At 47.0% G+C, this 27,847-nt stretch overlaps 2 protein-coding genes across 6 annotated transcripts in view; one reads left to right on the top strand and one right to left on the bottom strand.

The window, feature by feature from the left end:
- The window catches only part of KCNH1 (potassium voltage-gated channel subfamily H member 1), a 377,358-nt gene extending 360,842 nt beyond the window's left edge, over positions 1-16,516 (top strand). Inside the window, exon 9 of the mRNA XM_070384380.1 lies at positions 15,665-16,516. Coding sequence (XP_070240481.1) covers positions 15,665-16,516 — 852 coding nt within the window. The remainder of the gene's footprint in view (positions 1-15,664) is intronic.
- Positions 16,395-27,847, bottom strand: part of HHAT (hedgehog acyltransferase) — a 365,640-nt gene continuing 354,187 nt past the window's right edge. For 4 of the 5 annotated variants that reach the window (XM_070384727.1, XM_070384728.1, XM_070384726.1 and 1 more), the window contains one exon: positions 17,441-25,889. In XM_070384727.1, the coding sequence (XP_070240828.1) occupies positions 25,798-25,889 (92 nt within the window). In that variant the 3' untranslated portion in view covers positions 17,441-25,797. Of the gene's footprint in view, positions 16,522-17,440; positions 25,890-27,847 lie in introns of those variants that run through there. The other variant, XR_011467202.1, reaches the window with a different exon arrangement.

Below are 27,847 nucleotides of genomic sequence, written 5' to 3'. Positions count from 1 at the left end.
CAAACATTTAATTTTGATGAAGTCAAATTTACCTATTTTTTCTTCTATTCCATATGCTTTTAGTTTCAGGGCTAAAAAATCATTGCCAAATCAATATTGTGAACATTTTTCCATATGTTTTCTAACATAAAATTCAAACAATCTTATGGCTTTACCTCTTACATTTAGATCTGTGATCCTCTATGAGTTAATTTTTGTATGCAATGTAAGGGAGGGGTTTGACTTCATTGTTTTGCGTATGGATATCCACTTCTCTGAGCATCATTTGATGAAGACTGTCCTTTCTAGGAACCTTTGTCAAAAATAATTAACTATTCAATTAATTCAGTCATGTTCAACTCTTTGAAACTCTGTGGACCATAACCTGCCAGACTCCTCTGTCCATGGGATTCTCCAGGCAAGAATACTGGAGTGGGTTGCCATGCCCTCCTCCAGGGGATCTTCCTGACCCAGGAATCAAACCCATGTCTCTTACATCTCCTGCATTTGCAGGCATGTCAAAAATAATTAACTCTGTAGAGGAGGGTTTACTTCTGGATTCTCTATTCTATTTGTAGTCCTATAAATCTGTCCTTCTGCCAGTGCCACGCTATTCTGATTACTGTAGCACTGTAGTAAGACTTTATATTAAAGTATGAGACCTCCAGGCCTAACCAGGGGATGTTAGTGCTAAAGAACTTGCCTACCAATGCAGGAGACATAAGAGACACGGGTTCCATACCTGGGTTGGGAAAATCCCCTGGAGGATGGCATGGCAACCCACTCCAGTACTCTTGCCTGGAGAATCCCATGGACAGAAGAGCCTGGTGGACTACAGTCCATGGGGTCGCACAGAGTCAGATATGACTGAAGAGACTTAGCATGCACACACGCATGAGACCTCCAACTTTGCTTTCCTTTTTCAAGATAGTTTTGGCTATTCAGAATGCCTTGAGAATATATGAATTTTAGGGTACATTACTTTGTCTAAAAGCACCACTATAGTACTAAAATCCATAGATTACTTTGAGTGGAATTATCATCTTTTTAAAATTGAAGTATAATTGACATATAATATCCCATTAGTTTCAGCTGTACAACATAATGATTTGACATTCGTATACAGTGGAAACTGTCACCACAATAAGTCTAGTTACCATCTGTCACCATACAAAATTACAGACTTTTTTTGGTGTGTGTGATGAGAGCAATTTTCAAATTTGCTATATAATATTACTGACTATAGTCACCATGCTGTACATTATATCCCCATGACTAGTTTATTTTTTAACTAAGCATCTGTATCCCCTTAACCAGTTCACCCACTCCCCAGTATTGTCCCCTTGGGAACCAGAAATCTGTTCTCTGTATCTGTGAGTTTTATCTTGACTATTCATCTTATTTTTTAGATTCCACATGTTGGTGAAATCATACACTATTTGTTTTCCTCTGACTTATTGTATTTAGCCTAAGACTCTCACGGTCCATCCATGTTGTTGAAAGATGGCGAGATGTCATTATTTTTTCGATGACTGAGTAGCCTTCCACCGTGTGTGTCCCGCATCTTATTTGTGCATTCATCCATCAATGGATACTTAGGCTGCTTCCATATTGTGGCCACTGGAAGTAATGCTGCCGTGAACTGTCAACACTAGTGTGCATGTATCTTTTCAAATAGCGTCTTCATTTCCTTTGGATAAATACCCAGAAATGGAATTGCTAGGTCATATGGTAGTTCTGTTTTAATTTTTGGAGGAGTCTCAGTATTGTTTTCCATAGTGGCTGCAGCAATTTACATTCCGACCAATGGAGCAGAAGGATTCTCTTTTCTCCACATCCTGCCCAACACTTGTTATTTCTTGTCTTTTTTAATAATAGTCATTCTGATAAGTGTGAGGTGGTATCTTTGATATGCATCTCTCTGTTGATTAGCAATGTTGAGCATCTTTCCCTGTGCATCGTGGCCATTTGTATGTCTTCTTTGGAAAAAATGTCTATTCAAGTCCTCTGCCTATTTTTTATTTTTATTTTTTTTGTAGGTCATAATATTTAATATAAATGTATTGATTTTAATTGGAGGCTAATTACTTTACAATATTGTATTGGTTTTGCCATACATCAACATGAATCTGCCACAGGTGTACACACATTCCCCATCCTGAACCCCCCTCTCAGCTCCCTCTCCATACCATCCCTCTGTGTCATCCCAGTGCTCCAGCCCTGAGCATCCTGTCTCATGCATCGAACCTGGACTGGCGATTCATTTCTTATATGCTATTATACATGTTTCCATGCCATTCTCCCAAATCAACACATCCTAACCCTCTTCCACAGAGTCCAAAAGACTGTTCTATACATCTGTGTCTCTTTTGCTGTCTCGCATACAGGGTTATCCTTACCATCTTTGTAAATTCCATATATATGCGTTAGTATACTGTATTGGTGTTCTTCTTTCTGGCTTACTTCACTCTGTATAATAGGCTCCAGTTTCATCACCTCATTAGAACTGATTCAAATGTATTCTTTTTAATGGCTGAGTAATACTCCATTGTGTATATGTACTCTGCCTACTTTTTAATTGGATTGTTTTGTTATCAAGTTAAGAGTTCTTTACATATCTTGGAAATTAACCCCTTATTGGCAAATATCTTCTCCCATTAAGTAGGCTGCCTCTTTATTTTGTTGTTTCTTTTGTTGTGCAGAAGCTTTTTAGTTTGATGTAGTCCCGTTTGTTATTGTTGCTTTTGTAGCCATTGCCTTTGGAGTCAGGTCCAAGAACTATTAACTGAGTGTGATGTCAAGGAGCTTACCGCCTCTGTTTTCTAGGAGTTTCATGATTTCTGGTCTTACATTCTTTAATTCATTTTGAGTTAATTTTTGTGTGTGGTGTAACATAGTGGTCCACTTTCATTTTGCATGTGGCTGTCCAGTTTTCCTAACACCATTCATTTATTTTTAATTGGAGGATAATTACTTTACAATATTGTATTGGTTTTTCCTGTACAACAATGTGAATCAGTCATGTGATATGTATGTGTATATTATATATATATATATATATATATATATATATATATACATATATATATATATGTATATATCCTCCCTCTTGAACCTCTCTCTCATCCCCTATCTCACCTCTCTGGGTCATCACAGAGTGTCAGGCTGGGCTCCCTGTGTTATCTAGGAAGCTTCCCACTAGCTATCTATCTTACACAGGGTAGTGTATATATATCAATATTATTGTCTCAATTTGTCCTACCCTGTCCTTCCCTCAAGAACCCACCTGCAATGCAGGAGACACCGGTTCGATCCCTGGGTTGGGAAGATCCCCTGGAGAAAGAAATGGCAACTCGCTCCAGTATTCTTGCCTGGGAAATCCCATGGACAGAGGCACCAACCTGGTGGGCTGCAGTTCATGGAGTCACAAGAGTCAACTTAGCAACTAAACAACAAAAACAATCAAAAAACCCTCCCACTCCTTAAGGTCACTCCTTAAGCATCTCTGAGCTTTGCTCCAGGGATCAGAAGAACCTTGCTATTCATACAAAAAGCACAAAGGACAGCATGGTTTAAGGACTGTCTGGGAGACAGGGTTGGGCAACTGAAGGGAGGGAGGCCTGGGAGAAAGCTGTGATTCTAGCTAATGACAGGAGATTGTTTTCTTAGTATCTCCTTATGGCAGTTCATGTTTAGTGTATTAAAGCACAACTGATGTATTTTTTTGTTTTGGTTTGGCCATACCATATAGTATGTGGGATCGTAGTTCCCTGACCAGCTAGGGAGCAAATCCAAGTCCCCTCTATTAGAAGCGTGGAGTCTTAACCATCAGATCCCTAGGGAAGTACCAAAACACACAGATTTTTATGTTGATTTTGTACCCTGCAGCTTTACTGAATTTATTGTTTCTCACAGTTTTTAATGAAGTATTTTTTTTTAGATATAAAACCATGTTATTCACAAACACTGACAGTTTTGCCTCTTCTTTTCTAATGTGGATGCCTTTTTTATCCTCCCTAACTGCTCTGGTTATGACTTCCAATGCTGTGTTGACTAGAGATGGCAAGATTGGGCATCCTTGTCTTCTTTCTGATCTTAAGGGTAAAGCGTCCAGCTTTTCACTTTTGAGCACAATGTTAGCTGTGGGCTTGTCATATATGGCCTTTATTATGTAGTAGTATATTCCATGTGTAAAACTTTGCTGAGAGTTTTTATCATAAATGGATATTGAATTTTTCATCATCTGAGTTTTACTCTTCATTTTAATGTGTGTCTCACACTGATTCATTTGTGGATGTTAAACCATCCTTGCATCTTTGGAATAAATCCCACTTGACCATGGTGTATGATCCTTTTAATGTACTATTGAATTCAGTGTGCTAATATTTTGTTGAGGATTTTTGCATGTATGTTCATTAGGGATGTTGGCCTGTAACTTTTCTGTTGTGTGGCATCCTTCTCTGATTTTTGGTTATCAGTGTAATGATGACCTAGTAAAACTTTCTGGAAAAGTTTGAGAAGGATAGATATTTCATCTTCTTTGAACATTTGTAGAATTCACCTGTGAAGTCCTCTGGTTCTGGACTTTTGTTTGTTGTGAATTTGTTGATCACTGATTCGGTCTCCTTACTAATAATCAGTCTATTCAGATTATATTTCTTCATGAGTCACTCTTTGTATGTGTGATTCAGTCTTAGAAGATTGTATGTATCTAAGAATTTATCCATTTCTCGTAGACAGATATTTTTTAAAAGATGACAGGTGATTCCATCCCTCTCCTGGTCAATCACCACTGCTGGAGAGGGGCAGTGACTCTAGGCTTTCTCCCACAATGTACCATCAAAGCGAAGGAGCTCTGAGTCTCACAGTTGGGATATTAGCTTCAGGATGGAGCTTTTATGAAAAGGGAGAAGAGGTTAAAGATTGATCTCCCCAAGATTTCTTCTAATGATTTTTTTCTAAGAATGGGGCCACTGTGTCCCTCCTCCTGGAAGGCCAAGGAGCCAGGGTGGGGGCCCTTGGGAGTGGACGCAGAGACAGGCTACTTAGAACTGCCTGTGGAAGGGCTAAGGGTAGCCTCCTGGCATTCAGATGGTTCCATACAGCTTCCCACGGTGGGAGACAGCAGAAAAGTCAGTGCGCGTGTTTCTAGGGGATGTCTACAATGCTGAAAAATGTTCCTTGGGAACCCAGCACAGCTGAGGTTCCAGGTGGAAGCTCAGTTTTCAGATCATGTCCATTTCTCTTATATCATGACCTGGCATGTGTGTCGGGAAGCAGGCCATGTTGTACTTTACCTGTCTCCTCTGCGTTCCTGGGTCACTGCCTCCATCCCTGTCATTAGCTAGAATCACAGCTTTCTCCCAGGCCTCCCTCCCTCAACCCCATCCCCCAGACAGTCCTTAAACCACGCTGTCCTTTGTGCTTTTTGTATAAATAGCAAGGTTCTTTTGACCCCTGGGGCAAAGCTCAGAGATGCGTAAGGAGTGACCTTAAGGAGTGGGAGGGTTTTTGTTGTTGTTTAGTTGCTAAGTCGACTCTTGTGACCCCATGAACTGTAGCCCACCAGGTGCCTCTGTCCATGGGATTTCCCAGACAAGAATAATAGAGCAAATTGCCATTTTTTTCTCCAGGGGATCTTCCCAACCCAGGGCTCAAACCTGCATCTCCTGCTTTGCATGTGGACTCTCTTCCACTGAGCCACCAGGGAACCTGCTGGGAGGTTACATGGGGTAACTGTGATGGAGCTCGTGTGTACAGGAGTCTGCCTTATACCAGTGCTGCCTGAGGGCCAAAGCAAGTGTTAGCATTCTCAGCTTCCAAGCAAGGAAACCCAGGCTCAGAGAGGAAAGGTGATCGGCTTGTCTCTCAGCTAGCTGTGGCTACGTGTGACTCATAACACGGTTAGCTGGCTGTGTACACTGCTGGAAGAGAATTCTGAGAGAGAATGGAAAACACACGTGAGGATGGCCTCTCCTACTGCTGATGGTGTTGCAGAGAAGGCTGCCTGAGCCGGCAGGTGGGCTCACCTTACTGCACAGCCCAGACTGCTCCCTCCTGTGCGCCCCTCCTGGGCTCAGCTCTGATTTTCAGTGGCCAGTACGCGGCCCGGTGTGACTCTGGAGCTGGGGTATGGCACCCACACTTCAGCAGGGAGAGCTCTGCCCTGGCTGATTCGTCAGGAGTGGAGCTCCTGGGAAGAGACCCCTCTGCAAAGCAGCACAGCAAAGAATGGAAGAGACCCCTCCAGCCACCCCTCTCACACTGTGCCCCTTATTCCACAGGTTAGGGGACTTGGGCCTCCAAAGGAAAAGCTCAAGGAGCCCGTAACCCTCTCGGTTAGCTTCCCCTCTGAGGAGCCCATCTCTGGCGCAGTCCGCCTGCTCCCCACACCCACCCAGGCACTCTTGCTTCTGCAGGATCCTCTGGGGAATACAAGATTACTCCCAACTGGGCTCCCAGTTCCTCCCCATCCTGACACATCACCGAGACACCCCTGCAGGGACAGGGCGCGAGTGGAACTAACTCTCCAGCTGGGGCCCAGTGCTTGGCTCAGGGCTGCCCTGCTGAGAGCTCGCCGAGAAGGCACAGGTGCCCGAGTGCAACATCACGAGAAATGGGTCCTCATTCTGAGTCTCTGAGACCAGCTCTCACCCGCCCCCTCTCCAGGGCGTGAGAGACTTTGCTGTATAGACCAGATCTGAACTCACATCTGTCTGGAATTCAGATGCGAGTGGGATGGTAATGGATACTTTCTCAAGGAGTGTAGACTGGCAAGTTTCCTTGGCAGCTGAGTGGCTGCTCCCTGCTGAAGCAGCGGGAGGGACCCCTTGGGCTCATGCATTTGATGGCTCTAGAGTCAGCATCCTACTATGAGAAACGGGGATTTTTACAGTGCAACAGAAAATTATTGATTGGGGGAGTCAAACCCTAGAATAAACAAGTGAAACTGTTAGAACCACCATGTTTCAAAACTAGACAATTGCTTGAATCAAATTATTTGCTCCAGTGCTTTGTGCGTGGAATTGTATCATCTGGCTGAAGCCAGGAGTGGCACAGATCACAAAGGACAGTGACACGTCAGAGCCAACTCTTCAGTAACATACAAGTTGTTAGAATTCTCAATCGTTTGTCCATTGTGGTAGAAAGCAACTATTTTTAAGAGTGGAATTACAGCTATACAAACATGTGTTTTGTATCAGATTTTTTAACCCAGAAAAAATTGAGAGAATGCAACCAACCAGAAGATGGGTGTCTCTTTTCTTAATTATTATCCTCTTTTGGTGGTAAGCAGCACAAACTGCAGAGAATATCCAGTGTACATCAGGTGCAGACCTGCCTGGGTGAGTGACTTCCCTGTCCACGTCACGGGGTGGCGGTGAGGAGTGGGTTACTGATGCAAACAAAGTGCTTAGCCCAATATCTGGTGCTTCGCTGAGCGCCTGGTTGGTATTGGCCGCTAATCGTGTTGAAGGTTCAGCTGAGCAAGGGAGTGGAAACATGGTGGAGTGATCAGATGTGAAGTGGTGGCAGTGAAATGTCAACCTGCACGAGTCAGACAGAGAAAGACAAATAGCATATGATATCAGGGCTTCCCTGGTGGCTCAGACGGTAAAGAATCCTCCTGCAATGCAGGAGAACTGGGTTCGATCCCCGGGTTGGGAAGATCCCCTGGAGGAGGGCATGGCAACCCATTCCAGTATTCTCGCCTGGAGAATCCCATGGACAGAGGAGCCTGGTGGGCTACAGTCCATGTGGTCACAGAGTAGGACACAACTGAGTGACTGAGCACATATGATATCACTTGTTAAAAAATGATACAAAAAAAGAAAAGAATATATATGCGCACGCACACACACACACACAATTGAGTCATTGTTGTATACACTTGAAACTAACAACATAGGAAATCAATTATACTCCAATATAAAATAAAAATTTTTAAAGTAGAAAAAAAAAAAAAAAAAGTCAACCTTCAATGTCCACACTGGCTCCCCTGCCTTAGGGTTCCCTTTGCTGCTGTTTCCAGGACAAATACCCCTATTTTCCATTTCCCTCTGTCTGAGATCAGAGGCAAAAAGAATGTTCAGAAGACTATACTTAGGGTGGAAATAAATGTGGTCCCAACTTTCCAAAGCCGTGGTGAGCAGGTTTGTGCAGGAGTATAGGTTGAAGGAAGTGGTGGGGGGTGAGCTAAACATTTAGGCAGAGAAGTATATGGTGGGTTTGATTTTTGCAAGTCACAAGTCATCTTCTGCCTTCTTTTTTAAAAAAATATAGTTGATTTACAAGATTGTATTAGCTTCAGATGTACGGCAAAGTGATTCAGTTATTTTCAGATTATTTTCCATTATTGCTTATTACAGGATATTGAATATAGCCAGCCCTTTGTGATATATACAGTAAATTTATATACAGTAAACCCTGTTGCTTATCTATTTTATATATAATACTTTGTGTCTGTGGATCCCAAACTCCTAATTTATCCCTCACCCACCTCCCTTTCCCCTTTGGGAACCATGAGTTTCTTTCCTATGTGAGTCTCTTTCTATTTTGTATGTAGATTCATTTCAATTTTTAGATTCCACATATAAATGATATCAATAATATTTGCTTATGACTGACTTCACTGAATATAATATTCTGTAAGTCCGTCTATGTTGCTGAAAATATCAATATTTTGTCCCTTCTATGGCTGAATAATATTCCACTGTATATATTATATGCCACGTATTTTTAACCAGTCATCTGCTGATGGGCTCTTGGGTAGTTTCCATGTATTGGCTGCTGAAAATAGTGCTGCTATGAATACTCGGATGCATGTATTTTTTCAAATTATGGTCTTCTCTGGATATATGTTCAGGAGTTGGATTACTAGATCATACAGTGGTTCTACTTTTAAAGGAACCTCCATACTGTTTTCAATAGTGACTGTACCAATTTACATTCCCACTAACAGTGTAGGAGGGTTCCCTTTTTCCCACACCCTCTCCAGCATTTATTACTTGTAGCCTTTTTGATGAAGCCATTCTGACAGGTGTGAGATGGTGCTTTTGCCAGGTGCCTCATTTCCAAATATTTTCTCCCATTATGTAAGTTGTCTTTTCATTTTTTTTTGATGGTTTCCTTTAATCTGCAAAAGGTTTTAAGTTTCATTAGGTCCCATTTGTTTATTTTTGCTTTTATTTCTTTTTCCTTGGGAGACTTATCTAAGAAAATATTGCTAAAATTTATATCCTGAGAATGTTTTGCCTATGTTCTCTTCTAGGAATTTTATGATGTCATGTCTTATATTTAAACCTTTTTGAGTTTATTTTTGTATATGATGTGAGGGAGTGGTCTAATTTCTTTGATTCAAAGGTGGCTGTCCAGCCTTCCCAACACCACTTGCTGAAGAGTCTGTCTTTTCTCTGTTGTATATTCTCGCCTCCTTTTTGTGGATTGACTGACTACAGGTGTGTCGGTTTGTTCCTGTGCTCTTATGCTCCATTGATCTATATGTCTGTTTCTGTGCCAATACTATCATTACTGTGACTTTGTAGCATTGTGTGAATGAAGGCCTGAAGAGTTATGTCTTCAGCTTTGTTCTTTTTCCTCAGGATTGTTTTGACAATCTGGGGTCTTTTGTGTTTCCATATAAATTTTAGGATTATTTGTCCTAGTTCTGTGCATCTTCTACTTTTAAGTTTTCCTGTGGAATCATGAAACAGTAGTGTTAACTTCATTTCACAGGTCACGATTAGTGCTTCCCTAGACAGAAGGCACTGTTGAGGGAGTGCTGGAGGATAAACACTGGTCCGCTTGTCTTAATCCTGGAGCATCTCTGATGGGGGAGGCTTGTCACCAGCTCCCCATTTCCTCCTGCCTGATGGTGACTTGGCTCACACACAGGAAAGATAGGTGGGAGGAGAGGCTGGTCTGGCCGGGAGAGTGGAGGTTGAGGGGTCAATGATACAGCCATGCTCTGCATGGGAAGATTCAGGTTTAGAGTTGGGGCTGGAGCGAAAAACAGCATTGCTTGTGAATGTGAAGGGAGGGAGAGGTTTCTCATAAATGTCATTTCATCGCATCACTGCAGCAAGGCTAAAAGTAAGAAGTTTTGTCAATAAGACAACTGAAGCCTAGAAAGAACAAGAAATGTCCTCAGGGTGCCGGCAGGCGGGTGCTTGTACCAGTCTTGTCAGCACCTCTGCTGGCTCTTAGCTGCACAAAGGTGAGGTGTGAACTGAGGCAGAAAGACCTCATGGAGCACAGAGAGAATAGGGCAGGGCTTTGGGGGAGGACCACACTTAGGGGATGGGAAGAAGAAGAAGCTGTATAGGAACCAAGTCTTAGGGCTGTGACTACAAATTATCTCAACCTGGGTGGCTTAAAACAACAGAAATGTGTTCTCTGCGTGGAGGATGGAAACTTGAACCAAGGTGTCTGTAGGGTCGGCTCCTCCTGGAGGCTGTGAGAATCATTCCATGCCTCTCCTAGCTCCTGGTGCTATCGTCGGTCCATGGCATTTCTTGGCTTGTAGCTAAATTGTTGTTGCTCAGTCGTGTCTGACTCTTTGTGACCCCACGGACTGCAGCACTCCAGGCTTCCCTGTCCTACACTATCTCCTGGAGCTTGCTCAAACTCATGTTCATTGAGTTGATGATGCCATCCAACCATCTTATCTTCTGTCGCCCCTTCTCCTCCTGCTCTCAAGCTTTCCCAGCATCAGGGTCTTTTCCAGTGAGTCAGCTCTTCACATCAGGTGGCCAGAGTATTGGAGCTTCAGTGTCAGTCCTACCAAAGAATATTCAGGGTTGATCTCCTTGCAGTCCAAGGGACTCTCAAGAGTCTTCTCCAGCACCGCAGTTCAAAAGCATCAGTTCTTTGGCGCTCAGCTTTCTTTATGGTTCAACTCTGATATCCATACATGACCACTGGAAAAACCATAGCTTTGACTAGATGGACCTTTGTTGGCAAAGTGATGTAGCTAAATACAAAACTCCAGTGTCTACCTTCGTCTTCATGCGGCCTTTTGCTCTGTTTCATGTCTTCTCTTTTCTATCTCTTGGAAGGATGCTCATGCTTGGATTTAGGGCCCACCCTGATGCAGAGTGATCTCACCTCAACATCCTTACCTTATCACATCTGCAAAGACCCTAAGCCCGAACATCACCACATCATGAGGTTCGGGTGGATGTGTCTTCTGGTGCCTGTAATTCACAAAGTGAGAAAGAGAATGAGAAATGTGGCCTCAGTGAAACACCTGAAGCCAGTGACATCCACATACCAGTAGCGTCTCTTCTCTGAGCAGCAAACAAGGGGTGCGTCTCCTTCACTTGGTGGCGTTAGGAAGAAGGGATCCTCATTACTCTTGGGTTTGAGCCTTCCTGAAGACAGATGAACACACCCAGGCTAGTCTGTCCACAGAAGACTTTGCTGATCCTCTCGCTGTCAGTGGGGGCCCTTAAAAGAGTGAAAGAGATGATGCCAGTCCTCACGGGATGTCACTAAGGGGTCTGACAAGGTCAGTCTTGATTGATGCCAGAGGAAACTGCAGATGGTGCATGGGAGGGGCTGGCCTGTGAGCTGCACTCTGGGTGCCACGGAACCAGAGGACCACTGGTCTCTAGATTCTCTGTGGATAAAATGCACCGGGACTCCTGCTCCTCCTACCTGGTGCCATGCCCTGAGGGTAACTGGTAGCCTCACCACTCTCCAGGGAGGCAAGATTTTCCCAGGAACCAAAATACTCAGCTCCTGTGTCCTCACGGGTCTTCTTTCTCACCTTAACCACTCCAAGCCTGGCTCTCACGTGAAGTCAAGGACCACACTAATGGGTTCTAATGTACCTAGTGAGTCCTCCTCTTCTTAGATTCTTTGAGATCCTCAGCTTCATGGTCTCTCCCCGCCCCTTGGCTTCACAGTGCTGTCCCTGAATTCTTTAGAGAGCTCACTGATGGACAGAGAGTAAGAGAAACTACTAGAGAGGTGGTGGAGTTAATCAACACATCTGAGAGAAAAATCATCCTTTTCCCTAAAACCAAGTCACGTCCCTAGCTGAACGACTCAGAATAGGGGTACGGATGGGGGCTCAGATGGGCCAGGGTTTGCGTCTTAGCTCCACTATGTGAGTGCCCTTAGGTGGTCATCTACCCTTTCTAAGCTTGGTTTTTTCATCTAAATAATGAGGATGGTTGTCCCCACCTGCTGGGGCTGCTGCAAGGATGATGTGAGACAGCGCACATCAAACATTGAACAGTCATTTCCTCCCACTGGGACTGCTGCCACAAAGCCACGGCTCTCAGGTGGGTGGCCTTTCTACCTTAGGGTCAGTACACGCGCTGTTTCCCGTGTGAACACCTTTGCCCAAGTCTTTTACCTTTTATTCCTAATTCCAACTCATCCTTCTAGAATCATCTCAAGGGTTGCCCCCACAATGAATGATACATGATACATTTACTCAATAAGTCTTTTTAAGACTCTTCAATTATCCAACTTCATCCTCATGATACTAATGTCAGATTCTGTGCAACCCCATGGACTGTAGCCCGCCTGGCTCCTCTGTCCATGGGATTTCCAGGCAGCAGTACTGGAGTGGGATGCTATTTCCTTTTCCAGGGGATCTTCCCGACCCTAGTCTCCTGCATTGCAGGCAGACTCTGCATCTGAGCCACCAGGGAACCAGTAGTGCTATCTGCTTTCACAGATGAAGAAACTGAAGCTTGAGGACCATGGTCCTAGGCCTGCCTGGGATCCAAAACTTGTGCTCATGCTGCCCATCACGCCATGTGACTCCACCCGCCCCGTGCCCCCCGACCCTGCCTGGAATCTCAGCCCCTTGTACTTCAGCTGCGAGTCTGCCTCTAAGGGCAGCGCTGTGCTTTCCTCCCTTGTAGCTCCAGGCGCCGGCAGCACACAGGCACAGCGCAGGGAGTGATTGCTGACCTGGACTGGCCTCCGTCTCCTGGGGAGCCCCGCACCCTCTGAGACTCCGCGTCTGCATGGACCATATGCTCCTGATGCTGTCGAGAGAAAAATGTAGCCTTTGATTCCACAGGAAACAGAAGTGGCCATCTTGAGGGGGTTAAGAAGCAGCCTTTTCAAAAAGCCTTGTCATATCTCTTCATCTTCAGCTTGTTTTTCTGCATTTTCAGTTTCTTAAATGGTCAAGTTCATTAATCTTCATGCTTTATGCTCTGTCATAAAACCAGGCAGGGCTACCGGTGGAGGGGGCTGGTGGCTGAGGAAACTATGAGGAAAACAGCATCACCAGGGCCTTTAGGGACATTCGGGTGGGCCTTCCTCCTGACCCCACGCTGCTCTGTCCCTCTAAGTGGCTTGAGTCAGTGCCAGCATAGACTCCAGCTTTGGGCAAAAAGGCCTGGCCTTCCTCTGTCATGGAATGGTTATGGGTATGTGCCTTGAATACAGTAGGTGCTCAGCACATGTTTGCTTGGCTTGGTGTCCTCCACCCCAGACAGCAAACCAGCCTTTTCAGAGGAAAAAGGTGGCATAAGTGATTGCAGAGCCTGCCAGTCAGTCGCCTTTCAGTCATCCTCAGGGGCCGGGGGCTCACTGGCCTCACTGGGGTCATTCCTCCTCCTCTCCCATGACCCCACTCTGTGCCCAGCTCAGTCTCAGCATCACAGAGGAGGGGAGGAGGGTGCAGAGGTGGTGTGTGGCCACACTCACGCATAAGCAGGTGCACATACGGAGGACAGCACAGTGACCTCACCAGTCATCAGCCGTGACCAGTCTGAGAGCCTGGTCAGCATCACCCGGGAGCTTCCTGCAAATGCCAGTTTCTGACCCTGCCACGGGGAAGTCTCCCTCAGTAGAGACCACCTCCTCCTTCACGTGGTTCTGAAGGGCAGCTAGATTTGAGAACTGTTGATCTGGTCCAGCCAAGGAAGGACGTGACTTGCCCAAGGTCACACAGCCGGTCAGTGGCAAAGTCTTCTTTCTACCCTTCTCTGGGTATTTCAGATTTGGGACATATATCTAAATTCAATTAAAACCAAAATCTCTTTTGGTTTATCCACAGTTTGCTATGATTCATACCTCAGTCTCTACATTTACTTAAACCACTGAGAACTGACATTTTATAAATGTTTTTACTCCCCAGTCTAAGCTCTTTTAAGCCGCTGGACTCCCATCCTCTGTGCTGTCAGGACTCCAGGTGGTTCACCTCCCTCCAGGCCTGTCTTTCCCCTCCCTGTGCTGTGGGGACCCTGCTTCCTTGGGTCTGGTCGGGGCTTGAGAGGGGCTGGGCCCTCCTGAAATGCAACCCAGGAGAGGCAGTCAAGGGTGCTGACTCACCTCAGCTCCCAAGCAGGATTACTTTCTCAGACAAACTTGAAAACAACTGCTCAGGAAGCCCTGCAAGCTGAAGAACTGGGTGTCAATTCAGTTCAGCTCCCAGACTGTCTACTAAGGCCTCTCCCCACTGCTCAGTGAGCCTTCAGAGGGATCTCCAGAGAGATGAGTGAGGCACAGCAGCCACCTCTGTCCTGGGGCATCCTGTCTCCCCATCTACACTGTTCAGGATTCAGCATGGGCCTCCCATGACCAACACGTCAGGCATTCCTGTGGACCGGCAGGACTGTCTGGCTAGGGAGGACCCAGACTTACCCCATCACTGGTGCCTGGACCAGTGCTGTTGTTCAGTTGCCCATTCCTGTCTCTCTGTGACGCCATGGACTGCAGCACGCCAGGCTTCCCTGTCCATCACTGTCTCCTAGGAGCTTGCTCACACTCATGTCCATTGAGTCAGTCATGCCATCCAACCTTCTCATCCTCTGTCGTCCCCTTCTCCTCCTGCCCTCAATCTTTCCCAGCATCAGGGTCTTTTCCAGTGAGTTAGCACTTCACAGGTGGCCAAAGTATTGGAGTTTCAGCTTCAAAATCAGTCCTACCAATGAACAGCCAGGACTGATCTCCTTTAGGGTGGACTGGTTGGATCTCCTTGCAGTTCAAGGGACTCTTGAGAATCTTCTCCAGCACCACAGTTCAAAAGCATCAATTCTTCAGCACTCAGCTTTCTTTATGGTCCAACTCTCACATCTGTACATGATTGCTAGAAAAACCACAGCTTTGGCCAGATGGACCTTTGTCATCAGTGATGTCTCTGCTTTTTAGTATGCTGTCTAGGTTAGTTATAGCTTTTCTTCCAAGGAGCAAGCATCTTTTAATTTCATGGCTGCAGTCACCATCTGCAGTGATTTTGGAGCCCAAGAAAAGAAAGTCTGTCACTGCTTTCATTGTTTCCCCATCTATTTGACATGAAGTGATGGAACTGGATGCTATGATCTTCGTTTTTTTTGAATGTTGAATTTTAAGCCAGCTTTTTCACTCTGCTCTTTCACTTTCATCAAGAGGCTCTTTAGTTCCTCTTCACTTTCAGCCATAGGGTGGTGTCATCTACATATCTGAGGTTATTGATATTTCTCTCCGGCAATCTTGATTCCAGCTTGTGCTTCATCCAGCCCAGCATTTCACATGATGTACTCTGCATATAAGTTAAATAAGCAGGGTGACAATATACAGTATTGACATACTCCTTTCCCAATTTGGAAACAGTCAGTTGTTGCATGTCCGGTTCTAACTGTTGCTTTCTGACCCGCATACAGGTTTCTCAAGAGGCAGGTCAAGTGGTCTGGCGCCACAGCTGGGTTAACATGGCTTGTACTGCGTCTCCCCGCAGATCGTGTTCCGGAAGATCAGTGACGTGAAACGGGAGGAGGAGGAGCGCATGAAGCGGAAGAATGAGGCCCCCCTGATCCTGCCGCCCGACCACCCCGTCCGGCGGCTCTTCCAGAGGTTCCGCCAGCAGAAGGAAGCCAGGCTGGCCGCGGAGAGGGGCGGGCGGGACTTAGACGACCTGGACGTGGAGAAGGGCAGCGTCCTCACCGAGCACAGCCACCACGGCCTGGCGAAGGCCAGCGTCGTCACCGTCCGAGAGAGCCCTGCCACGCCCGTGGCCTTCCCGGCGGCCGCCGCCCCGGCGGGACTGGATCACGCCCGGCTGCAGGCGCCTGGGGCCGAGGGCCTGGGCCCCAAGGCCGGCGGGGCTGACTGCGCCAAGCGCAAGGGCTGGGCCCGCTTCAAGGATGCCTGCGGGAAGGCTGAGGACTGGAGCAAGGTGTCCAAGGCCGAGTCCATGGAAACGCTCCCCGAGAGGACGAAGGCCGCCGGCGAGGCCACACTCAAGAAGACGGACTCGTGCGACAGCGGCATCACCAAGAGCGACCTGCGTCTGGACAACGTGGGCGAGGCCAGAAGCCCGCAGGACCGGAGCCCCATCTTGGCGGAGGTCAAGCACTCCTTCTACCCCATCCCCGAGCAGACGCTGCAGGCCGCCGTCCTGGAGGTGAAGCACGAGCTCAAGGAGGACATCAAGGCCTTGAGCACCAAGATGACGAGCATTGAGAAACAGCTCTCTGAGATACTCAGGATATTAACCTCCAGAAGATCCTCTCAGTCGCCTCAGGAGCTATTTGAAATATCGAGGCCCCAGTCCCCAGAGTCAGAGAGAGACATTTTTGGCGCAAGCTGAGAGGTCTGTTGTAAAAAAAAAGAAAAAAATCCAAGATGACAAAAACCTACCGTCCTGCCCTAGACACCACCACACACACACCTACATGACCAACAACCTTCAAAGTAGGCTTTTCCCAACAGAAAACACAAGCGGGACCAGTCACTTGGGCTCGCTCTCTCTGGGGAGAGGCATGCACCCGACCCTGCGAGATGGGAGCTGCGTCTGAACTCTCTCTGCAGAATTTTGGAAGAGGGGGGCATGCCGTCTAAAGGGTATTTTCCTTCATTTTTAATTTTTTCTTACTGCCATGATATTTGTAACAACATGAAAACTACCAGGAAAGAAACAGCAGCTGCTGGGGATGGGTGGGACAGCAGCAAGGACCCCTCGTGTGTACTAGCACACTGGGCTTCTCTGCCAAGACCCCCAGAGACTGCGGTGGGCACAGGGAGTTCCCAGCGTTCCCTGTCCTTGGACAGCCTCTGTCTGATGTCACCGTCTATTTTTGTACCGTCGTCATTTGTAACAAGCTTGGGACAAGGGGAGCTTGAGGGAGGGCAGAGCCTCTTGACTTCCTGTCTCGAACAGTTAAGGCTGAAAAGCAGCTGAGATGGCTTTGGGTGCCTCCTCTAGACACTTAGAGCCGGGAATCTTCAGGTCTGTTTTCCCCAAAGAGATAAGCCAAGAACTGGAGACTGGCGGTGGGGAGCCAGAGACTCTCTGGGCTGTGATCTGCAGCCCTTAGCTGCTAAGGGAGCGCAGAAGGGGAGGGCCCTGTGGGCTCCAGATGACTCTCTGGCCTGGCTCCATGCCACTGGCCACATCACGCAGGCCCTTTGCTTCTTTTCTTTCTTGACCTCTTCCTAAGTGTTCCTGTGGCATTCCTCAGGGTACGGGGCATCGGCAGGAAGGGTGATGAGCCCAGATTTGCTTTATTAGCAAAATAGACACATAGACACTCACACACAAAACCTCAGTAAAATGATTGTAACAAGAGCAATGTTTATATGATGATTCTCACTGGGACTGCCCCTAGAGAAGTTTGTATTTTGTCCACTGCATGGGTTCATTTATAGGACACTCGGGAGCCATGCTTGGCCTTATTTTAAAGCTAATCTTTTTATCTCATATGAAAGTCAGTAGGACTTGGAAAGAAACCAAGAGACTGCAGGTCTATGACTGTACTTGCTTCAGGAGAGAAGAGAGAAAGAGGCAGGTGTTTCCAGATTGTCTCTGTCAAGTGACAGAGAGGTGACTGTGGAGCTGTGGTCTATGAGGAAGGTCCAAGCTTTGAACGATGTTCATGGAGCCAGCTATGGGCTATCCACGTCCCTAAACTATGATGCTTAGAGAACACTGCACTGCCTCAGTCACCTGGGGTCACGTTTGTTCCTATGCTTGGGCTCCTTTCAGGGGCATCTGAGAAAGGAAAGAGGGATCATCAGGACCCTAAAAATTGATAAGCAAGTTTGGAAGTTCAGAAAACTCAGCTTGGAGAGAGCAGAGTTAGGAGGGCAAGTGATCTGGACTGTGAGTGGGCATGGGATCATCCAGGGCGCTCACCTTTTGCACGCATTGCCCTGTGGCAGTCCTGTGTGTTGCTGGCATTGCTTTGCAGCAGAGATAGAGGCTAGGTCCCAATGGTGATTTCCCTCCTTGCCAAGGGGAACCTGCCGCCCCAAGGGTGTCCAGCGTTTCTGAAAGCCGCCTGTCTGGGCCCACCTCCCCCTGCAGTCCCGCTCAGTGGCCACGGCCTGACCCAGGACTCGGACCTAAGTTGTCCCTGTGGAATGGGGCTGTACTCACCCGGCTTCTGGCTTGGCACAGACTGCCCTGGAGAGCAGAGACTGAGGTCCAGGTGAGGGTCCTTCCTCAGGGGCCATACACACTTGTTCAGCTTCTCTCAGGAGGTTTACATGGGTGCCCCCAGGCTTTCTGAGACATTACTGGATTTGGCCTCAGATGGCAGCAAACAGATGGGGGGAGTTAAATTCCTCAGGGCCGAGAGTCATGACTGTTAATGATTCTGGGTAAGCCGTGGGGCTTTCAGCCTCTTTGAGAAGCTGCCAACTAGTCCTTGGGGCCGAGCCTGGAATCACATCTGCCAGCTGTCCCTGAAATGTTCCAGTTTGCCATTCCTTAAACATGCCTCCCAACCTGCTCCCCAAGGTTAGGACTTACCACTTGTAAGGCAGGGGAAAAGTGAAAGTGTTCGTCACTCAGTCGTGCCCGACTCTTTGCAACCGCATGGACTGTAGCCCACCAGGCTCCTCTGTCCATGGGATTCTCCAGGCAAGAGTACTGGAGTGGGTTGCCATTTCCTTCTCCCAGGGATTGAACCTGGGTCTCCTGCATTGCAGGCAGATTTTTTACCATCTGAGCCAGCAGGGAAGGCAGGATGAGGGCCCTGACAACACCAACACCCAGCTTCAGAAGCCCCTGCCCAGGACCCAGTGGGCTCTTCCCTCCAGCTTTGCCTGAGGGGCAAGGATGCTCGTGTGTGAGGCTTTGAAGTCCAGACCTGATTGGAGAGAAAAATAATGCTTCGTGAATATATTGCTTGATCAACTCCTAGGATTCAAACTGAGCTCATGGTGAGAAGCCTGGATCCACTCGTCTGGGGGTCACAGGGCCCACAACCCATGCTCCTGGGGGTGACAGAGCAACACAGGTAGGGCTGTGTATGCTTTTACTCTTCTCCATTTAAGGATTTGTGGGATTTTTGCTATAATGATTGTCTCTGGAAAAAAAAAATTTTTTTTAATGAGCCAAACCTTTACTTGTACTTTTCTGACATGCACTTGGCCACAGGCTGCTTTGTGCTTACTACCTACCTTTGCCCAGATGCTGCTCTGGCTTCCCAAGCGAGGACCACAAGCTTCAGATACCACCAACTCAACCTTCCACTATAAACCATTATCTGGTGGCCAAAGAGAGATTAGGGAAAACAAAAACTGGGTATTGGACCCAACCTTTAGAGTATAGAAAAGTGATGCTGAGGGATGTAGACTAACCTGAGCTGTTTTTCTCCTTTTTGAGGGAAGGCGACATGGTGTCTTTATACCCCTGCCCAGGAATTGCTGGTTACCTGATCTTTTACATCATCAGTTCCTTACTTTGGATGTCATTCATAGGGAGTATCCTTGACACGCTTTGAAGGAGGAGGCCCTGCCCGTACCCCTCCCTCCCTGCTGACGGAGGTGGGGGTGAGGGTTGAGTCTGTGATTAAGATGGTCAACAAGATGGAATGCGCATTCTTGGCGGAGGGCATCGTCTCTAGCAATGAGTGTTGCTGTTCCATATACCCGCAAAGCCTCCTCCTCCGGGTAGGACCAGATTCCTGTAGGAGGCAGCGGGACACAGCCACCTGGTTGAGAAGCCCCGGTCTGGTGCACAGTCATTGTAGCTCCACTGTCACCCATCCCCCTCCCTCACCTTCACATCCTCCGGGGCTTGATTCTTTCTGAGACCTTTCTTTCTATTCCGGACCTCAGATTAAACCTGTGTGCACAGAGTTTGTAGCCAGTAGTCGGAAACCAGTGGTTTCCAAAAATGCCACAGCCACGTGGGCCCACGTGTTTCAATGCTGCTTCCAATTCTTGTTATCCAATCCCTGGGCTTGTTTTACCTTCAGCCTTCTAGATCATCCTAAGTGCTATGACACACAGCGCGTCCTGTGGCCAAACAGCAGGGCCCTTTCCTGGAATCCTTTTTCAGCCAGCTCAGAGTAAAAACACCCTCCATCACACCACTCCATCCAGTGACCTGCCTCTCCTGGATCGGTAAGTGGAAGGTGAAAGTGTTAAGCCAGCTGTTAAACTTTGCACCCAAACCTGGGTAGGGAGGAAAGGAATGCCTTAGAAGCCCCAGGCAAGTGTAGGAAGGAGCCTCAGAAACCCTTGCTGCATTCACCACCAGATGGCACAGGTGCCCTCTGGGAAATTTCTGGAGCCCTAGCGGCCATATGAGTTGACATGTGTTTGATGAACAGACTGTACTGTGTTTTGCTCTACAGATGTTTAGCCTTAAGACCCTTGAATGGAACTCCAACCGTGATGGCGCTGCCAACACTCTTCCCTCTCCCCCCTCCTCACATAGTGTTGCTTAAAGAGGAGACCCCCGAGGGCCTGCTCAGGCCCCCTACACGGCCTCTCCTCTGTCACTCCGTCACTGCACTGCCTTCTCGCTCGCGTCAATAAAAATGACCTTCACCAGCTCTCGTGCCCTCTAACTGGATGAGATCTCAGCGTCCCCCCAGCACGAACCGCAGCCATCAGAGACAGCACCCAGGGTGTTCATGTTGAGATGTTTCAACTGACTGTGCCTCCAGCTTAACTTAGTTTCAAATGAAACTTACTTCATTCTCACGTGAGCCTATTGGACTTATTCTGGAACCTCTAGAACTGGACCTGACTACCCCACAGGTACCAGACCGGTGGGTGCCCTCCCCCACTACCCACCAGGAAGTGTTTCTTGGAGCCACTATCTTTTTATCTGTGACTTCAGAGTCAGCCAACAGATCCACTAGTCATTCAAGGAGATGTTCATGGATCTTGTTATCAGGATATGAACTGCTTTTATATGAAGAAAGATGCACCCCCTCCCCCCCCCCCCAATGAATTCACTCTCACTATTCAGACACTGTGTGTGTACATCCGTCGGAGACCGTCCCACATTTCGCCAGTCCTTTGAGGACACGTCTGCTCACGAGCGGTTCGTCATTTTGGGACTCCTCCTTGTATTAACACTCTTGCCATTGAGTCCTGCCAAATCCTCCATTGGATTTCTCTTCTTCCTTTGTATCTGTCATTTAGCCCAAAGGAGCATGAATCAACAGAAGTGCAAATGAGCTGATACTATCTTTGTGGTCAACTGAGGACGCTGCCAAAACTCTGCTGTCTGACTGCAACCCGGGGACATGAAGAGGAACGGGTGGCCCCACCACTGATATTCCCTTCTCAACATTTTTAAATAAGCACAAGTGATATTTGTAAAAAGAAAAAAAAAGTTTAATTTTATTTATTATGGTAAATAAACTATTTTATAATGATCATACATGATTGCTTTTGCCTTTCCTTGTATAAACTTCCAGGCACTGAATTAGGTGAATTACCTAAGATAAAAGAACTAGGTGGTACTTTCATAGACCTTTTCAAAAGCCTTGGGACCTCTAATTTGGACAGCACCTATGACTGTGGTTTTTGGAGCATTTTAAAATTCTAGAGACACCAAGATTGTGTGAGTTCTGCACAGTGAGGGAATGGCTGTGAAGGTGCTTTGCCATATGATCTTGAAATAGAGCTATCAATGCTAGGAGACACACAGAGACGCCTTCCAAACCTGGCATCGCTGGGCAGTTGTGGCACAAACAGTACTGAACACAGAGCTGAAGCTGACCTCCCACCTAGAGCTGAGCGCCTTAATCCTGAACAGTTTGGATTGCAATCTGTATGTTCAGGCTTTGCTGCCTTTTAAAACACACTGTCAAAAAACCGAGTCTTTCTGGAAAGAGTGCCAACAATGTGAGTTCTGACCTGTGCTTTATTCACTGACGGTCTCAGAAGCGATGACGGTAGAGAGCTGCCTGCCCCTACGGTAGTGCTGTACACCAGCACCGATGCAGCTCTGCTGTGGTTTTAACAGACATCGCCTCCTGCTCACAGCACAATCCTCCATGACACTGCCAACAGGAGCCCATATTTCACACCAATGGATTGCACTTCACAAACGGCGCTTTTCTATTGATAGACGGGAGAACTTACCTCAGGGATGAGGAATTTGTGATCCACAAGCCACATTCAGGCCTCTGCTTGATTTCACTGGGCTGCAGTATAAATCTAGTATTTTTAGTGACTTTCTCTACATCCCCCCCCCCTTTTTTTTTAACACTGCAGGAAAGCATAATAAAACTAAGGGTGATGGCTTTTTTAAAGTTCCAAATGACTGATGCTCATTTCAAAAGTTTCACCTAATAAAGCACTAACTATTGTTTTTCACCACTGAGGTGCTCTAAAGAGTACATCTTTCTCTGTAAATATGGTTTTTATAATTAGTCACAAGGACTAAGTAACACAGAGCCAAGTACTAGATGTTACATTTTGGATGCCAAATGGGTTTCAATGACTAAAATAAAAAAGGAATTTTGCTGGCTTGTTCCAAAAATATAACAATTTCAATGAAGAAAGGCTTCAGAGAGGCATCTCAACACGCACTGAGAAAGGCCAGCAGCATTGAGATAATCTGGCTTCTCAGTAGTTGGCCCTTTTGTATGGATATGTTCTGGGACATTTGCTAGAAAAGAAATTCATTGTATTAATTTCTTATACTCCTTAGTCAATCAGTAGTTTAAATAAAGAAGCAATGAGTAGGCTCTTTCTCTAAGGGGAAACTCCCACTAAATTACCATTCTCCCAATATATAGATTGTACCATAGTATATATGATTGGTTTATTTTCTAAGTCTACAGTCTTTACTATTAAGAACAAAGGGTTTCTGCTGTCACTTTTCAAATAAATTAATCTGAGGAAACAAATACTTTTCCGTCGTCTTGCACGGTCCCAGGAATTAGTCAAGATGACCAACATTTGGCTGTCCTTCCGATGTGTTCCTTGCCTCCTTGGAAATCATCATGGCAATCATGCCTGGAGCGAGTCAGAGGATCCTGGGGCTAGAAGTGACCTTGGGAACTGTCCCTGTCCTGTGCTGGAAGTTGCCCAGGGCTGATAAGTATGGAAAGTGACACCTCAGATGTTCTTCAGCTGGGACTGCTCTGTCTGCTCAGACACCTCAGGAGTCCTTCATTTAAAGCAGCTCCAAGAATTTGAGTTCATATGCATGGAAACAGACATTATCATTTTTATATTACAGTGGGAGAAAAGCAAGAGGTTAAGATAACAGTGGTCCTGGATGGTTATTCACATATTGGTTAATTAGGCCTCAAATATATAGCTAAACACAATAATCATGTACTCATTCCTGAGAACCACTCAATCATACAATAGCTTAAAAGAAATTCAGGATTATTACTTTCAAATATATTCACTTATTCTTCCAGTATAGTTTAATGAGTAAATAAGCCTATTTGTTTTTATAAAAATGGCATCTCCAAAGAGTTGAAAATATTTTGCATTACTTATAAGAACTTCCCTATAGCTCAAATGGTAAAGAATCTGCCTGCAAAGCAGGATACCCGGGTTTGATCCCTGGGTCAGGAAGATGCCCTGGAGAAGAGAATGGCTATCCACTCTAGTATTCTTGCCTGGAGAATCCCATGAACAGAGGAGCCTGGCGGGCTACAGTTTGTGGGGTGACAAAAAATTGGATACAACTGAGCGACTAAACACATATATAAATATATACTATTTATATATTTATATACACGCATATACTAGATGTGTGTGTGCATGCTCAGTTGTGTCTGACTCTTTGCAACCCCAGGCAATACAGCCCGCCAGGCTCCTCTGTCCATGGGATTCTCCAGGCAAGAACACTGGAGTGGGTTGCCATGCCCTCCTCCAGAAGACTTTCCCGACCCAGGGGTTGGACACACGTCTCTTAGCATCTCCTGCACTGGCAGAAGGATCCTTTACCACTTCACCACACACCACCACCCATACATTAGACATTTCCCTGCAATTATCTTCACACGATTTTGTTCCTCTGTAAACTTCAGCTAAAAGCCCTCTGGCTGATTACAAATCTTGAATTAGTGTTAAGAGTCCCTGAAGTTTTACTGTATTCATCTGACTGCTCACCCTTCCTCAACCTCATCTCCTCCTGGAAACTTCCAAGCACAAGGACTTGCCAGCCTGTGTCTCCTCCTCCTTTATCAGGCCAGCTGCCAAGGCTGCTGTTGCCCTGGTCTGCCTGCCCCCCTCCAGCCTCTGTCCTTTGCTGCAGGTAACACGGAGTGTGCCTACCGTCTGCCACCCACATCTGGTCCCCTCCCCACTCGCCTCCAAGCAGAGTGGCCGCGAAGAAAGGACGCCAGCAAAATGACGGGTCCTGCACTCCGGGAGTTTAAATCTCATTGAGCTAATAACCGCAGCCAGGACACAAGGATAATACCAAATGACTAACGGGAGGAGGTGGGGACAGACCAGGTCCGCATGCACCTTCTACTCAATGACAATTAATTCATGTGCTTGAGATGTTGTTCTGTTCTCCCATAATTGGGTACACTATGGATTCAAATTTTAAAGCTGCTTCACTTGCCCTCTACCCCCTCAGAAAAGGAAAAAGCAAAGCCAAATGGAAGTATTCTGAATTATCTACCACTTGAGCCATTAGCGGCCTATTAGCATCCTTCCAGAAGAGTGAATAATTCAGAATTAAGTAAGCGTGTTTCGACTTTAAACATTTTCTTCAAAAAATATTCAAGACAATTTTACAAAAATATGAAGTTCTGTATGGTAGAAAGGGCTCCATTTTATTGGAAACAAACAGCATCAACCTCTGACGGTAAACCACCGAGTGTGAACCACTCAGGGGGAGAGGGCTGTCGGGACTTGCGTGGAGAGGGAGAGACCACAGGAAGTCCTCTTTACCCTCTTTGACTTGCCCCATAGCACCTGTCTGTCATACACCACTCCCTGTTTGTTTTCTTTTTTTTTTTAATTATACTTCTTTACTAGGAAAAATTAACTGTCAGGTAGAGGAACTCCTCTGTTTATACTTCCTGCAAATCTAGGGAACAAGCAACCAAATGGCGATCACCCTGATGAATGATGAACTCAAGTAGCAGCCCTCCTTAGGTACTGACGTCTATATTCGATCTCCTTGGACCCAGTAGTCAGCAACACAGCTGCGGCTTTGTCACGCCCCTGCCGAGGAGCTAAATGTGATGCGACTCTCAGTGCTGGCTCTACAAAGTGCACTGCAGGAAGCAGGGAAGGAGTCACTTAAATGCCGCTGACCCAACACGTTTCAGAAACACTGCCCAGTGGAAGACAGGCCTATCACTAATCAGAATTTATATGCCTCAATCAAGAAATGTCTATTGCATTTAATTCTTGGTAAAGGAGAAAGAATGTGGGGTCTGGACCACAACATCACCGTCTACAGCGAGGCAAGACGTTTTACTGCTTGGGGTCCAGCTTACTCTATAGGCAAAGGAGGAGGCTGGGAAGAGGATCTCTAAGTTCGCAAAGTTACGAGAGCTCAAGTTTCCAGTCCTGGAGTGAGGTAACTTCAACAAAAGATGAGCAGGTCCCCTGGAGGTTACCTTGAGGTTCGAGGTGAGGGTGGGGCACCACGTGCCCTGGAAACCAGTGACAAGGGCAGACCTGGGCCCGGCGCCGTCAGTTACCAGAGTAAGCGTGGGCCCAGGCAATGCCCACATGCGAGTAGCAGTACAGGAATCCCAGGACAGACAGGGTCACCCACGGCCAGCCTGCAGGAGGGCGACAGAGACGGGACAGCGGTTAGACAAGCCTGGGGTAGGACCTGGGGTAGGACTGGTGCAAACCGTCCCCATTAGAGAAGGCTGCCTAAGAAACAGCATGGGCCTCAGTTTAGGCATTAAGGCACACGTCTCCTAGATCACCTCATGGTGTTCAAACTGGAACAGCAGCACGTGGACCCCTACATGCCCACTGGGGTCACCATAAAATGAGGGGAGCCCTATCATACACACAAACTATGTTTAGAAATAGGACAAGCTTTTGAAGAATACATATTTAGAAGACTAAAGCATCTAATAACCAAAAAAGATGAAAAGTCCACGAGACCCATAGTAAATTGCAAAATATACGTTGACCATTGAATCGCACACCATCCACAAGCACACAGAAGCCCAGGACAACCAGGTACTTTTTTCAGCCTCAAGATGGACCCATCCTGCTTGGAGGCCCTCAGATCTGTCACCGCCGTGGCACAGACCCACATGTCAGGGGACCTGTTACACCTGGTCCTCAGTAACCTCAGGGAGCAGGAAGAGGTGGGGGGGGAGCTTCAGGTACAGAAGGCAGACCCGGACTTCAGCTGTGTGTAGGGAGAGGCATCAGCAGGTGTTTGGTAAACACAGGAGCCAGAGACTGGCTGCGGAGGCGGGAGAACAAAGCAGTTTCACTTACACAAAGCTGGGGTGTGGCGACTGATGCACAGCTGTGCTTGGCCCTATGGCTGTCAGGGGACATCGCATGGAAGCTTCTGCCCAGCACACACAAGTGTAGGGAGCCCTAACTAGAGGTGAGTTCAGTCTGGACCACCGCTGGGCCCTGGAAATCCCCCCTCACGTCACTGTGTGCAAGGCAGAGAGGCAGCGAGATGGCCGCAGTCCCGACTCTGCTCGGAGACCCCAGCACCATCTCAGCTTCTCCATCCACACAAAGGGAGGCCCAACATACAGGAAAGCATATGGAATCAAAGAAGGTCACAGATTTGGTAGCGTTTTAAAAAAGTGTTTCAGAAACACAAAGGATTTCCTGGGAACTCTCTTATGTCCACACAGCTCATTAGTCTTTTTATCACATGCGTGTGCCTACAGCCAGTCACCCCAGTGTGTGCCAGATGGCTGCCAAGAACCCATTCTCCTTTCCTGACCTCAGGAGTTAAGATCGGTGATGACAAGGCAAAGACAGATTGCACAAGTCGCCCTTCCACCGCATTCAACCAACACTTTACGGGCCTCTGCTGTGGGCCTGGCCCTGTTCTAGATGTGAACGTCTTCCTCTGTGCTCACCTGAAGGAACGAGGTCTTCACTTGCAGCAGCTGCTAACCAAGCAGGTCTGGCCCAAGTGTAGGGGGCGTGCTAGGGGCATAGCCCCCCTTCATCAGAGCTTAGATAAGCACAGGATCATAAAACTGAAAAGAACCTGGGGTGGGCGGCTATTTTGGTGACATGCCAAGGGCTGCTATGCCGCACAGTCATCCGGACTTGTCAACCATGAATGGAAAATGTGGCATCAAAAAGGGCTCTGTCCCACCAAGCGAACACTGACACCATCCCGCAGTCCTCTCACCCCCTCACCTTTCCCCAGTAAGTAGTCTTCTTCCATGTTGTCCCTTCTTACCAGCTTTCCAATCCTGTGTGTCTGGAAAATTCCCTTATCCCTACATCCTCAAACACATGCATGCACACACACACACTCAATCTCTCTCTCTCCATTAAGATGACTGGTGGGCTGTACCGCACTGCTCAGAGGAAAAGATCCTACACTAAGGCCCCCTGCACACACTGTACATTCAGAGCTGGGCCCCCAGAATCGATGTGTGCAGCTGCCTGGTGGGCTTTTGTTACCTGGACTTATCAACAAGGGAACAGTGAGTCAGCAGTGAAGATGTTACGAACAGGATGTCAGATGATGGTTGCAAAAGATTGGGGGATAGTGAACAGGCCAGATTATTTA

The sequence above is a fragment of the Bos mutus genome, chromosome 16 (genome assembly GCF_027580195.1).
Source record: "Bos mutus isolate GX-2022 chromosome 16, NWIPB_WYAK_1.1, whole genome shotgun sequence".
Classification (NCBI taxonomy): Eukaryota; Metazoa; Chordata; class Mammalia; order Artiodactyla; family Bovidae; genus Bos; species Bos mutus.
The sequence above is the reverse complement of the archived record's forward strand: the minus strand, read 5'-3'. Positions and strand labels throughout refer to the sequence as shown.